Source organism: Desmodus rotundus, chromosome 3 (genome assembly GCF_022682495.2).
Source record: "Desmodus rotundus isolate HL8 chromosome 3, HLdesRot8A.1, whole genome shotgun sequence".
Taxonomy (NCBI): Eukaryota; Metazoa; Chordata; class Mammalia; order Chiroptera; family Phyllostomidae; genus Desmodus; species Desmodus rotundus.
Genome location: NC_071389.1, coordinates 121,330,115 through 121,345,374, shown reverse-complemented (window position 1 = coordinate 121,345,374; position 15,260 = coordinate 121,330,115). Strand labels below are relative to the sequence as shown.

At 41.1% G+C, this 15,260-nt stretch overlaps 1 protein-coding gene across 8 annotated transcripts in view; it reads right to left on the bottom strand.

Moving 5' to 3' along the window:
- Positions 1-3,255: 3,255 nt before the first annotated feature.
- Positions 3,256-15,260, bottom strand: part of POC1B (POC1 centriolar protein B) — a 106,829-nt gene continuing 94,824 nt past the window's right edge. For 6 of the 8 annotated variants that reach the window (XM_024571733.4, XM_071220995.1, XM_071220998.1 and 3 more), the window contains 2 exons: positions 8,420-8,638; positions 3,256-4,821 (listed from right to left, as the gene is read on the bottom strand). In XM_024571733.4, the coding sequence (XP_024427501.2) occupies positions 4,717-4,821; positions 8,420-8,638 (324 nt within the window). In that variant the 3' untranslated portion in view covers positions 3,256-4,716. Of the gene's footprint in view, positions 4,822-8,419; positions 8,639-9,512; positions 9,630-15,260 lie in introns of those variants that run through there. The other 2 variants (XM_045204098.3, XM_024571838.4) reach the window with 2 other exon arrangements.

The window sequence follows — 15,260 nt, the reverse complement described above, 5'->3', positions numbered from 1 at the left end:
TAAATTCTACTTCCAAACTTCTGATATTCCCAATTGTGTGTTGCACTTGTCAATTTTTCTTATTCAGGTACTTTGCTTTATAAACTTCAAAGTTTTAGATGATCAAGTTATCTCTCCCACTGCTTTTGTCGTGAAATCTACTTTAATATGAGAAAAATCTCAGATCAGAGTCTTTATTTTTAACAGAAATAAGTTTTGAGATTGGGCCCAAAAGAAAATGCACCACGTAGAGAAAACAGTAGTTGTGCACACCTCCCCTACCCCTTAACCTTCGCCTCTTGGCAAGCCACTGACCTATTTTACTAGTCAGTCCAGGCTGCCGCTGTGTGACTTGGCTGAGTCACAGTTGGGGCTTACAGAGGACAACCTGGCAATTACACTGTGTTCCTGGATTCAATGTACATTCATAAATACTCTGGGGCATAACATTAAAACCTCATGACTTGCTAAGGCGAAACGTTGTATAAAGCAGCAGGAGAAATGAAGCATACAATGTATTGATGGTATAATTCCACTTGAATATTATGGACACACCCATCTGTTTTATAATTAAATTTGTTATTGAGTTGAGCATGATTATTTGTCAATACTTCCAAATATTAGAATTTTTTTTTTTCTCTCAGCTAACCAGGAACAGATTGTTTTTCTCTCAGTCCTTTCAGATGCATAGAATTCACCTTGGGAATAATAAACTTCGAAGTTTGTTCTAAATATGAATGAAAAGTTAAGTGAGGATCCGGACTGCCCAGGCGGGAAACAAATAAGACCTGCTCTCCCCGCGGTCAGAGGGGATAGTACGAGTTCTAGGGTGGTGCACATTTCAGGCCCTTCTCCCACTTCCTGTTCTTGTCTCATCTGTATTTGGATAATGATGGCAATTTCATTCTCAGGCTGAGTTCCCCTGGAGTCGCTCAATGGCCAGCATTTGGCCTGAACCTTGAGGTTTTCTGTGTATGAAAATCTAATCTCATAAATATATTATTATTGTTGAACTTTTAAAATATGTTAATTTTTGATTAAATATCACACTTTCATCTGTTACTACTGTCGAGGTAAGAACTTTCCAAACCGGTAGAGAATTTTTATGAGTTTGAGTCAAAATTGATGACAAGCCAGGGCGCAAGGTCTCAAATGCTCTGAAGAATAACAGTTTTGCAGTTTTCTATGAATCTGAAATTAAGGAGGGAATGTAAGGAAGATGACGTGACGGTGGGAGAAAGCAAGACCAGCACTGGGTTACAAGAGTGTTAAGCTCTTGTGGGTGGGCACCTACTGGAAGGCGGGGTCTAAAAGGGGGCACTTCAAAGCCGTGTTAACCTAGACGCACAGAAGCTAGCGACAGGGCTTAAGGCAAAAATAAGCTTTATTTTTCAATTTTTATTTATTTTGAGAGAGTAAGAGAGACAGACAGACATCAATTTGTCGTTCCACTTATTTCTGCATTCCAAGTGCCCTGACCTGCAACCTCAGCAAACGGGGATGACACTGTAACCGACTGAGCTGCTGGGCCAGGGCCAGGCAGAGAAGTTACGTGACTGTGGTGTGACTGCCCACTGAGACCTCCCCGTTCAGAACTTACGATCGGATCGCCCTGTGATGAACTTACTTTCCACAGGACCCCCGTTTTTTCTGTCCATCCCACTTAAGATTAGTTCAGTCCCTGTATCTCTTCCATAAGTTATAGTTGAAATCATATTATTCAGAAATGCAGTTTACATAAACAAAATGATTAATAGGTACATTTATTGAGTACTTAACTGTTATAGATACTGTATTAATCATTTCACAAACATAATTCACATTACTATTTTCACCTTTTATAGTTAAGGGAGCTTCAGCTTTGTGAGTACCTTTCCTAAGTCACGCCACTAGAGAAAAGCACAGGCAGAATTTGTACCCAAGTCTTTCCGACTTTAAAGACTGTGCATATGACCACTGATCTATACAACACAGAGCAGATCAGAGCAATGCCCATTCAGTCCCATATATCAAGCATCTAAAACTTACATCTAAATTTAGATCTAAAGCATCTAAAATAGAAATGTTATTTCTTCTAGTCCTTTCAGTCTAGCTTTTACTCCTTTTGTCTCTAAGTGAAGTGAACGACAATGTTTTAAAGCCCCTTGAGTAGATGAAGGTTTTCATTTATTGAGAACACCTGTTTAGCTCCTATGACTGAGGCAAGGTGCTAAGTGGGGAATCCAACAATGACAGTTCTTGCTTTTTTGAGAAGCCAGATCAGAGTGGAAGAGGCAGAGATGCGATCGTGTTGCACTCTGTGTTGTATCAGACATGCAGGGAGTGGAAGGAGAGTTACTAATTCACACAGGGCCATTAAAGGGAGCCCCTCTGCCTGTGAGCAGGGATGGAATGACATGACAAGTACGAATGCCCTCAGGTGGGAGCCCGTTTGCTCCTTCAAAGGGAAGCAAAGAGGCTGCTGTGGCCAGAGGTCGTGAGTGAGGGTGACTCAAGGGGAAGGGGTGCCAGTTCCAAAAGGAGTGGGAAGGGGAGCACCCATAGTGGGTGATGTAGGTGGTCAGAAGTGATGGGGGTATTTCACATGTCCTGACAAGGTCTGCTGAAGGAATGGAATGTGGGGTGTGAGAGAAGGGAGTCGAGGATGACTTCGAGGTCTTCGGCCTGCGCACCTGGAGGGGAGCTGATGTTTATGGAGACGGGAGGACCAGGGGCGCAACTGACTGGCGGCAGGGCTGCAGAGTTTACTTCTGGACGCACTCAGAGACGCCCCTGGTTTCCCAGTTGGAGATGTTGGTCGGGCAGTTGAATGTATAAGTGAGGACAGATGAGAAGCTGGAATCTGGTAAACACCAAGGAGAAGCTGCAAAAGCTTTAAAAAATGGTGGGGGTGGGGAGCAATGGGGAAAATTAAATGACTCTCTTGAAAAAGTTTCAAGGCGTTTTAATTTATATCATCACTTATAAAGGTTTGTGATGCCTAAAAATATGTGGCAACATCAAGCTGTAAGCAGTGGTTAGAGCTAGTCCAATGGTTTCTAAAGTGTGGGCCTCAGGCCAACAAACATCAGCCTCACCAGTGAGCTTCTTAGAGATGCAAATTATTGGGCCCCATCAACCTAGTGAATCATAAGCTCTGGGAATGGGTCCCAGGAAACCGTTTTGACAAGTTTTCCAGGAGGTTGTTATGCACATAAAAATTGAGTCAGCTAGATAATAACAAGTTTAGTATTTCCAGGTTTCAATCATTAAAAAAAAAGAAAGAAAATAAACAACTTTTTAAAATAGGTAAAATGTCTTTATTGTTTGAGGCATAAAAAAGAGTAAGCAAAATCATTATGATATTTCATTTATTTAGTCTTCTCAGTGAGGTTATAAAAATACAATGCCACTTAGTTTGTATAAACTCTTGAAAATGCCTAGAAGTTCACACCTTATATAATATAAAAAGGCACTTGAAACACAAGATATAAAAAACAACCTCACGGACACAAAGCAATTTCTGAAATTGCTTTGAGAAAAATTTCTAGACCCCTACAGAAACGGGACTTCATTTTCCCTTTGCCCGTGTCACCTACGGATGTCACAGATGTCCCCCATCTTCTCACACCAACACCTGCCTTGTCCTTGACATAGGTTGGCAGAAAAGCAAGCTAAAATTAATGTTTTTCTTCAATTTAATCTCTTATTTTGCTTAAGATAAAACAAAATTCTTAACTTGTTACTAAGATTTTTAGTATGCCTGGCTCATTTTCATTTAGTTTCAAATCAAAACTCTATAAAAAAAATAGGAAGACAGTGATGTCAATGTTTTTCTTTAAGTACCTATTATTCAGCTGCCAAACTCACCCTACGCAGCATTTCTGAAGCATGTGAACACACACGCGTGTATACTTAGAAATATTGTTACTGCATCGTTCTGGCTTAGAGCATAATGAAATCCGAGTTAACGTAACCTTTGTAAACTGGGACCGCAGGTTAGAATACAACTCGAATCATGCAGCGCACTCACTGATGAGAGAAAAGGTGTGTGCTTCACATATGTTTAACCTCACTTTCTTCCAGGTTGGTCACAGGGTAAACAGTACACACCATCCGTTAAATGAAACCCAATGGCCTACGTCATACCTGTAATGTTGCTAATTAACATACGTATTCTTGCTGTGGAAGTTGTGTTTTGGGAATTTTTGTAAGGTCATCTTTTCAAGGCATTGGTAAGAAAGGATAAATATTTTCTTTGAACTGAAAGAAATACAAGACAGATCATTAACTCATTCTCTGCATATATAATGCTATTTTAGAGGTAAGTGAATTATTTTACCCCAAAGGTGCTCACTAAAAAAATCCATTAATTGCTTTAAGAAATTGCATGAACATGGTTAATCTGAAATGATTTAACAATGAAACCCAGAGATTTGGTCACTTTCCTGGTAGAATTTAGTCTATAAATGAAAACTGACATTAAAATAATATGGGGAAATTATAGAGCCATTTGAATGCTTATCACTTTATTACTGCAATCGTAAATGATAATGATTTGAATTAGTTCTTGACATCAATTTGTGTGTTTAAATTCGTCCTTAATTATGTCTTTTCCTGCCTTTTATTCTGTTGTCACCCTTTTAAGAAATGCCATGGTGATCAGCACATGGTTGTGTCACACGGAGCCTCTTGCCCTGCCTTCCTCTGTATGTGCACGTGTGCTCAACCATCACGCCTCTGCTCACTCTCTTCCACTTAGCTTTTCTGTTGGATGGCGTGGCAAAGCTTTTGCTGATTTTCAAGGCAGTCTTTCAGCTTATCCTCCGTCAAAGTCAGTCGCTGCTCCAAGATCGAAACAGTCTGCAAAAAGGAGGACAAAAGAGTCAGTGGCTGGTGACCTGGTGGTGAGGATGATGATGATAATCCCTGCAGAGGAGATCCCTTTTACATTTGGAATGTCCACCCTTTTGCCAGGAAGTTGGCTCAAAAATGGGCCCCAGAACTTGCTCTACTTCTGGGCCCTACCACAGGGCAAAACACTGTCAAGCAGTTTGAAGAAAAGGAAAAAACCCCACGAAACTGATGCATTTGAGGAGAAATAGAATAGAAGAACAGACCTCTGCGGACAATTCTTATGTCTGGCCCTCTAAAACATCAGTGCCAGGAAAGAGGCCGCGTGCAGCAATGTAAGTGGTGGTGCCACAAGCCACATGGGCGTGTGGGGAGCAGGGGACACGGGAGAATGTCCCATGCCCAGCCCAGGTGCTACTTCACTGTCATCACTGGTCATTCTATCACAATCGGTCTATGACAGATCATACCTGTACTATCCTAGAGAGCTGAACACCTAGTTTACTTGGAAAATGTAACAATTGCTACCAGTTCTCACGCCCAAAAGAGGACAGCAGCACTTCTCGGGGTTGCCAGGAAGGCTGGACGAAACGATGCACGGACAACGCTTCAGTTAGCTGGCACACGGGCTACGATGAATCTTAGCTAGTGTCACTCCTTCGGCTAATAAATGAGTACATGACCACACAGATACACACACGGCTCCTCTGAAATTTGGGAATTCAGCTTCCTTTGTGATATTGACTTCATCTTCCATCTTTTACAGCTTAAAAAACCTTTTATTATAAAATAAAACAACCTCAAGAAGCTGCATAAAACATGTGCCACAATGAACTCCCATGAGACACACACTCTGACCGTCAGCGCCCAGGCCGAGAACTAGCACTGTGCCAGCCACGGCACGGTGCCCTTCCAACTGCCGGGCAGAACCGCTCCCCCCATGAGAGCTGCTCTGCTGACCATGGCGGTAATCACCTTCTTGCATTTATAATTTTATCTTTCAGGTGACACCCCAGACGCTGTAATTTTGTCCTATCCATTTTCAAGATTTGATATGCCATTTAAAGTTGTTTTTTTTTTTCCCAATAGGCTCCTGTCCCTTCCCTTTCTTTTCTTTACAAGTTGTCCGTGGTCAGGCTCTGGCCATTTGAATGCAGAGTTTGCGCCAGTGCGAATTTGAGGAACGGAACACGCAGGGGCGGTGCAGCCTGTTCTGCCCCCTCCTTACTCTGTCAGCGGGCAGCTGGATTCAAAGGCTGATGAAACTTAGGTTAGAGCCCCGGGTAAGCCTGTAAGTGGCGGTCTGTTCTTCCATTAGAAGACACATCCGTAAGGTTTGCCTGTTCTCTTTTCATGATGTCAGTAGTCACTCCGTGCCAAGATCTATTAATTCTTGGGGACTGTAAATGATGATATTCTAGTTCCATCATTAAAAGTATGTTAAGTAGTATAATTTATAAATAAGAGATATTTCTCTCATCTCCTATGTGCTTACCCAGTGGAAGTGTTCATAGGGGAAAGGCTGAACAAGTGTTTGGCTATTTTAATCAGCAAGTTTCAAGATAATGCCCCATCATCCTTGGAAGGAAACCAATTTTTTAAAACTGTCATTATTTATTAGCTTTTGCTTTCATATTTGATACTATAGATCATGACAATTTAAAAGTAATAGTGATGCTGGCAATGTATTCTGCCATTTCTTTCTCTTTTTTGTTAATAATATATATTTTATTTATTTATTTATTTATAGACAGAGGGGAAGGGAGAGAGAGAAACATCAATGTGTGGTTGCTTCATGCGCACCCCCTACTCAGGACCTGGTCTGCAACCTAGGCGTGTGCCCTGACTGGGAATCGAACTGGTGACCCTTTGGTTCACAGACCAGTGCTCAATCCACTGAGCCACACCAGCCAGGGCTATTCTACCATTTCTGGTGCACCTGCTATGCATCAAGCACTTTGCCAGATACTTCACATACATTATCACAATTCCACTTGCTAAAGCTGTTAAGAATATTATCAATACCTTTAACACTGGTAGACTCCACTTATCTACCATCTAAAACATAATTTCACTTTAACTTATTTCTAATTATAGTTCAGTAAAGAGTTATAAACACTGCCACTGAGTGAGAGGTTCAGCCATCTGCAGTCAAAGTGAATCAGCGTGTTCATCGTACTCGGTACTTGCCCACAGATTCGCTGTTCCCATTTTGCAAGTGTGCCGTGCCTGCTTTTAACCACTTTCATACGTGAAAGCCGGTTGGCTACTCACGTATTAACGAGAAAAGATCAGACATTCAGTAAAGCTCAAAGTGATTCATTTACCCATGACTTAGGTAAAAATAAGAGGAAATGGGTCGTGAAGCTGAAAGTGTGAAGAGGGAAGGATTCACGTGGGAGAGGTCCTCACGAGGACCGGCCATCGCAGGCAGCAGGTTAGCTGAGGAACGGATGGCAGGAAGGGAAACAAGCAAACCCAAACTGCATTTGGCACGAAGCTGGACGTTTCACCCTGTATTCGGTGGCTGCGGACCTTGGCCATCACACCAAATCACGCGGGGTGACTGAAAGACTGGTGCCAGACCGATGTAATGAATTCTCTGGAGATGAGAACAGGGCATCTGTAGGCTGTTTGAACTGTTCAGGTCATAATGCAGAGCCAGGGGTGAGAACAGAATTAGATGATTTTTATGCAAGTTATTTCAAGTTGGAATGTTTAACCTGGGAAAGTAATTGACGCTCTCTAGGTCACATTATAGCCTCTCTTTCTGCGTAAGCGTGACAATGTCTGCTCTGACGAATACTGGTATTCTCAGTCTATATATCAATGAGGAACAACAGAAAACTTCAAAAGAAACACTGAATCAGCAAAGCTGGAAGAGAAACCTTTCCCAGGTGTATCAATTTCAACCCACCACCTCCCCACTTCCCCACTTGCCCTAAATGACATCTATCTCTCCTGACCAAGAGTTGGGACACATCCATGGTATTCCTTCTTTGCAAAGGTACACTGGCATCAAAGGACTACGTAAGACTCTAAAGTGCAAATGCAAAGTCCATCACTTTCAGAAGAACTCAGCATCAGTGTAAGCAGCTTTGGAATGAGGGAAGTTATGTATCAGATAGTGAGAATATCTTCAGAATGAAGAACTGTAAACATTGCCATTCTAACCAGAAACAGTTATGCTAATCCCAACAGTTAATCCCAATACATTTGTTTTATGGCCCTAAATATGTTGTTGATACGTCCTCATCTGAATGCATCAAAAATTCTTATGGCAAAACTTTACTGCCCAGAATCAAACACACTTACCGCGTGGAGAGCTGCCACCACTACTCCTCACAGTCTCTACTGCTCCCTTCTGGCCCCTGGATGCAAGATAGAGACCTGTGCATGTTGGGGGGTGGGGGCGTGGAGGGGCTCTGACCTGATTTCCACAAGATCTCCTAGAGCAGCTCTGCAGAGCATGCCGTGCTATACCGACTGCCACCTGGAGCCTGCCTTTCTAAGAAAGAACGGTTTCCCCTGCTCTGCTAGTTCTGCAGCCTGCTGGAACCAGGGCTGCTGTGTGCCCTCCCTCCCAGCGCACAGGGTGCCGACTCGCCTGTGTCAGAACGCTGAGCTGCTCCATGATGTGCTCCAAGGCATCAGTCACGGCCAGCGGTATGCTTCTTTGACTCTCAGAAGGGATGTCGCTCATGTCTTCTGCTTTCTTTTTCAAGGTTGTTGGTGAACATTCTGATGACATTAGAGAAGGATTCAAGAAATACCTGTCCATCTCTTCGCCCTTGTGTGGTAGGGTTCTAACAATAGTTTCTGTTGTCTTCAACATCATAGAAAAGATAGAAAGCATTGGATTTTCCAAACTTTAAAATGATATATATATATATATATATATAAATATAAAAGTTTTCAATATTCTCCTTCTAAAAGCCCAGCTTTCCTTTAATTGTTTATCCTCAACTACGACAAAGTATGGAAATTACAAGTATAAGAGGAAAATAAAGCTAATAATAAATACAGAACATACACAGTTTTCTTGACTTTTTTTCCCCCCATGAACTACACTTTGCATGTATCTGTCTGAGGGAGTAGCTGTTCTACCATAAAAAGATTGTGAGATGCACTTTTCATTCTTAATCTAAAAACAGTACCACGCCCATTAAGGTGATTATTACTTTTAAAAAGTGGAAAATACCAAGTGTTGGTGAGATGTGGAGAAACTGAAACCCACATGCATTGCTGGTAGGAGTATAAAATGCTGCAGCTCCTGTAGAAGGTTTCGCTGTTCCTCAAAAAGCTAAACATAGAATTACGTTAGATCTAGCAGTCCCGTTCCTACGTGCACGTCTAAACAACTGAGAGCAGGGACTTGAACAGATACTCGTGCAGCCATGTTAGTAGCGACATTACTCAAAACAGCCAGAAGCTGAAAATGACCCAAGCTCCATCAACAGATAAATATATAAACAAAAAATATGAACAATGGACTACTACTTAGCCATAAAAATAAGTAGAATTCTGATACTTGCTACAACATGGATGAACCTTGAAAACATTACACTAAGTGAAATAAGCCGAAAGAAAATACTGTAGAATTCTCCATACACGTCATACCTAAAATAGGCAAATTCAGAGGCAGGAAGTAGAGTAGAGGTTACTATGAGCTGGGAGGAGGGGAACACAGAGTGATGTACCTACTGCTTGCTGGGCACAGAGTTTCTACTTGGGATGATGAAGAAGTTCTTAAAATAGATACCGCGAATGGTTACACAGCATCGTGAATACTTCCATAATGCCAGTGAACTGGATACCTAATAATGATTGAAATGTTAAATTTTATGTTGTGTATATTTTACCATAATAAAATAAAAATCAAACAAAAACCTCCAACTATATGGCAGCGAACACTCTGAAAATAAAATTAAGAAAAGAATTCCACTTACAATAGCATCAAAAAGCATAAAATACTTAGAGATACATTTAACAAAAGAAGTGCAAGACGTGTACACTGAAAACTGCAAACCACCACTGAAAGAAACCGGAGAAGATCTGAATAGATGGAAAGACCTCCACACCCCATGCTCATGAACCACAAGACTGCACATTGTTAAGATTGCAGTACTGCCCAAATTAACATATATGGATGAATCCCCTCCCTATCAAAATCCCAGCTGCCTTTTTCAAAGAAATTGACGAGCTGATCTAAAAATTCACATGAAAATACCAGGAACCCAGACAAGCCAAAAGGGTCCTGAAGAACAAAGCTGGAGAGTCCGCACTTCCTAATTTCAAAACTTACAAAACTGAAGTAGTCAAGACAGTGTGGCCCTGGCATAAAGATAGACATACACATCAATGAACAGAATTCAGAGTCTACGAATAAACCCTTCCATTTACAGTCATTTGATTTTTGACAAAGTTGCCAAGATAATTTAATAGGAAAAGCACCGTCTTTTCAACAAATGGTGCTGGGAAAACTGGATATCTTAATTCAAAAGAATGGATTTGCGCCCCTACCTCACACCACATACAAAATTAACTCAAACTGGATCATAGCCTTTTATGTAAGAAAACTAGAAATCTGCCCTGGCTGGTGTGGCTCAGTGGATTGAGTACTGGCCTGTGAACCAAAGGGTCGCCAGTTCGATTCCCAGTCAGGGCACATGCCTGGGTTGTGGGCCAGGTCCCCAGTAGGGGGTGCACGAGAAGCAACCGTACATTGATGTTTCTCCCACTCTTTCTCCCTCCCTTCCTTTCTCTAAAAATAAAAATAATGATAAGTAAATAATCTTAAAAAAAGAAGAAAACTGTAAAAATCTTAAAAGAAAACACAAAAGTAAATTTTCCGGATTCTGGATTAGACAGAGGCTTCTATAGAACACCGAAAGTACACATAACAAACAAACAAACAAACAAATAAACTTGGACTTTATCAAAATTAAAAACTTTTGTGCTTCAAAATATACCAACAAGAAAATTGGGGAAATACCCACAGAATGGGAGAAAATATTTGCAAATTATATATTTGATTAGAGACTTGCATGAAGAACATATAAAGAACACTTACAATTCGAAGATAAAGACAAATAACCCAATTAAAAAATGGTCAAATGATTTGAATAGACACCTTTCCAAAGAAGTTACACAAGTGGCCAACAGCACATAAAAAGATGCTCATCATCATTAGGAAAACGCAAACCAGAATTACAATGAGATCCCACTTCATACTTAGTAGCATGACTAAAATAAAAAGAACAGAATATAAGTGTTAGGAAAGATGCAGAGAAATTGCAATGCGAATGCACTGCTGGTAGGACTATAAAGGTGCAGTTTGGTAGTTCCTCAAAAGGTTAAAAATAGAATCACCAGATGATCTTGCAATTCCACGCCTTGGTATATGCCTGAGAGAAATGAAAACATACACCCATGCAGAATTGTCCATGAATGTCACAGCAGCATTATTCATAATAGCACAGAAAATGAATGGACACAACCATGTGCACCCCAATGCTGTGAGAAGAAGTGGATAAGCAAAATGTGGTGTCTGTACAATGGACGAGTTACTCACAAAAAGGACTGAAGTACTGATACACGCTACCGCATGGATGATCTTGAAAACATTGGGCTGGGTTACAGAAGCCACACACAAAGGCTACATGTGGTGTGATTCTATGCACATGAAATGGTCAGAATAGACACGTATAGGGAGACAGACTGCGAGAGCAGTTACAGGGCTGGGGAGAGGGAAGAATGGGGAGAGACTGGTAATAGGTATGGGGGTGATAAAAACGTTCTAAACTTCTTTGTGGAGTGGTGAAATACTCGAAAATTAGATAGTGGTGATGGGTACACAGTTTTGGGAATATACTAAAAATCATTGAATTGTACACCTTAAAAGGGTCAATTTCATTTTATGTGAATTATAGCTCACTAAAGCTACTAAGAAAACCAACAAAAATCCAACTATATGCATCACAGAAGTTTGTGTTTAAATTTTTAATCAGTTTGTCATTTCTGGAAAGGCCAGAACCTAATTAACAAGTCAGTCATTGAACCTGGGGGGCATGCAGACCAGGTGGTTAGTGAAGAAAGGGCCATCAGGCAGAGAAAAGATTTAAGACCAGAGTCTAAGTTTCAATACACCTTAGTGAGGGTTTTGTTGTGACCAGCAACAAGTACCTGAATATTCAATGACACGCAGAGATGTAAAAAGGGGCAAGGTGGGGGCAGAGAGAGGAAAAAGTGCTGGTTCTTCATCCCACAACATTAGCCGACTGACACATCTGTCTTTCCGTCTCTCAAAGGCTTTGGAATCTAGACATTAGGAGATTCTTTCTCGCCAACCAGCCCTGCCTTTGCATCCTGTTTGTACAGGGAAGAGTGAGATGCAGAACTTGGGGAAGTTTCAATGCACTCATTTATAAAAAACAACAACAAAAAATGACTGAGAAGGGAAAAGATTTACGATATATTTAAGATTCTGGACTATGATTAGGAATCTAGCAAATGAGGCTTCGGTATCTCCTGCTCTCAGTTCGGTGAGGTCCTCTCCTATTTCAAAGTTGCTAATATTCATTTTTGGGGTGAATGCTTACTGAATACTAACATCATCCGAAACATATACCAGTATTAGATGTCTGCTCTGGAGGACTCCCTGAGCAAGGCTGAGATCCCTGGCAGTGCCTCCTGGCACGCTGAATGCGCTGCTGAATGAACAAGAAACACAAGCAGACAGACGAGAGACTGTGGAAAAGAACAAATGCTTCAGTAGTCCATAGAAGGAGGAAATCACACCGTGCTCCCTGATCTGTTACTTTTACTGCTGACACATGAAGGGCAGGGGGGTAACAATACTTCATTCATTGATTTACTCAACAAAGGCCTCCAATCAGGCATTAGAGCTACAGCAAAGAACAAGTCAAATGTGGTAGCTTCCTTCATGAAACTTACAGTTCGCCAGGGACCCACTTGTTCCAAAAGGGTGGCAAGACAGTCACCACCCCTCAGGTCTTAGGTGAGCCCATGCCTGACATCTCAAAGACGGAAAGTGCAGCTTCCCCAAATGCAGGAATGAACCAAAGTGGCTAAGAAATTCTTATCTTCAGAGGTTAAAAAGCTTCATTTTCCATCTGAACATATAAATAGTATAAAAAATACAGAGTTGACTGATGCAAACCACTGATAATCCTAAGAGCCAGGTATAAAACCTGTCACATTCTGCGGACAAATGACTCTTGACAGGTTGTTTAAATGCCATGGTTAATTTTAATGCATAATTTTTCATATGTCACTTACATTAGAGAAAAAATTCTTTTAATGCATCAGTAGAAAGTGAAAATTACCCTGGCTGGTGTAGCTCAGCGCATTGAGCGCTGGCTGACCTGTGAACCAAAGGGTCATCAGTTCAATTCCCAGTCAGGGCACATGCCTGAGTTGTGGGCCAAGTTCCCTGGTGTGGGACGTGCGGCGTGTGAGAGTCAACCACACATTGATGTTTCTCTCCCTCTCTTTCTCCCTTCCTTCCCCTCTGTCTAAAAATAAATAAATAAATATATTTTTAAAAAGGGTAACTCCTTTAAAAAAAAAAAAGTGAAAATTGTGGCATTTGAAAGCACATTTTTATTAGGACATTAACCACCCAACAGTGTAATCAAGGTCCACACATGTAAACTATTACTATTTATACAATTAACAACGGGCCATTCAAGATTCCGTGGTGCTCAATTACATGCGAGTTCATAAATTACATTTATTTTCTTTCTTCCTGTCTTCTCCTCCCACTCCCCTCCCCAGCCTCCCGCTGTCTGGGCTGGCATGTCAGAACTAATCACTGTTGCCACTTCCCTCTCTGAAGTCTTTGTTCGTGCCACGGGTGGAGCGTTTGTAACTCCTCTCTGTACTTGTGCTTACATGTCTATGTTCCCTAGTAGATTATAAGGTACACTCTCTTATCTCACAGGGCAGGAGTCAAAGGGCTCAACATTTGTTGAACTAAATTCAACTGACTGTTCTATATCAGCTGAGTCATTCACAAAATATAAATGTTAGTAATTTGACAGTATTTGGAAAGAAGTATAAGCCCACGGTGAAATCAGTATCATTTTCTATTAAAAATTACTGTCTTAAATGCCTCCACAGAGGCACAATGGGGGAGCAATGCAAGGTTTATCACTGCAAATCACTTCTTGGTTTTCACCCCCTACAAGTGATGGTTTCTGATGGAGGAATGTAAGGATGTTCTGACCAATGTGAATGCAAAGTAGGCATTTCACATGTGACGATAATCAGTGACTTAAATTTCTGACATATCTTTAATAAATGGGTTTAAGTCAGTCCGTGTTGGCTTATAACTAACACTTCTAGTTTGGGGTTAACTCTGTAAGTGGGGAACAAAGCAGACAACAGTCAGAAAAGCCTATCCAGAAGTGGTCTTGACCTCTCCGGCTAACGCGAGCTTCCCAGCACTGAAGGCCCTAAAATAGACTTGGGATCGTCACTTGTCAGGGATATTGTGAGAAATACACAAACATTAGATCAAGAAATTCAACTGAGTGCCCTTAAAAGTCCTTTCCATTCCTGACATTCTGAGATTTCTAAATTACCACACACACACAGACTTATAAAATGACTATCCGAAGTAGACTAGTATAACAAAAAATATTTTTTGCCTTGACAAGAATAAAAGCAAACATCATTTTTCAGAGGAAAAAATGGATCATTTATTTTTAATGGTAACATTTAAAACAGGAATTAGAAACTTCAATAATCTCTATATGGAATTTAAAATAATGAAGACATAGCACTCTTCAAACAATAAGCATCTACATGCCAGGAAAACTCTAGGTGCCCGAGACTCCGAATTGTATTAGCTTCCTGTTACTGCTGTAACACAATACAAGTCTAATGGCTTCAAACAACCCAAACGTATTCTCTTTAAGTGTTGAAGGTCAAAAATCCCAAGTAGGTTTTATGGCTAAAATGAAGGCGCTGACAGAGCTGTGCTCCTTCAGAAGGCTCTAGGAGGGAATCTGCTCCTCGCCTTTTCCAGCTTTTAGAGGCGATCCACACTCCGTGGCTCATGGGTGTATCACTCCAATCTCGGCTTCCATTCTCCTAGCTCCTCTACTTCCTCTGCCTCCCTATTTCCCTTATGAGGACACTTGTGATTGCATTGGGTCCACATGGATAATCCAGGATAGTCTCCCTAGCTCAAGGCCCTTAACTTTATCACATGTGCCAGGTCCCTTTCGTCATACAAGGAAGCATGCAGAGATTCCGGGGGATGACCACATGGACATCTTCACGGGCCGTTATTCTGCCTACTACAAGGAATGAATACACAAAGAGATCCTGCTGACGTAGGTTATACTCCAGTGAGTGAGTAGAAAAATAAATATATAAATATGAGATGTAATGTTGGGTAGTGACAAAGGTTATAAAGA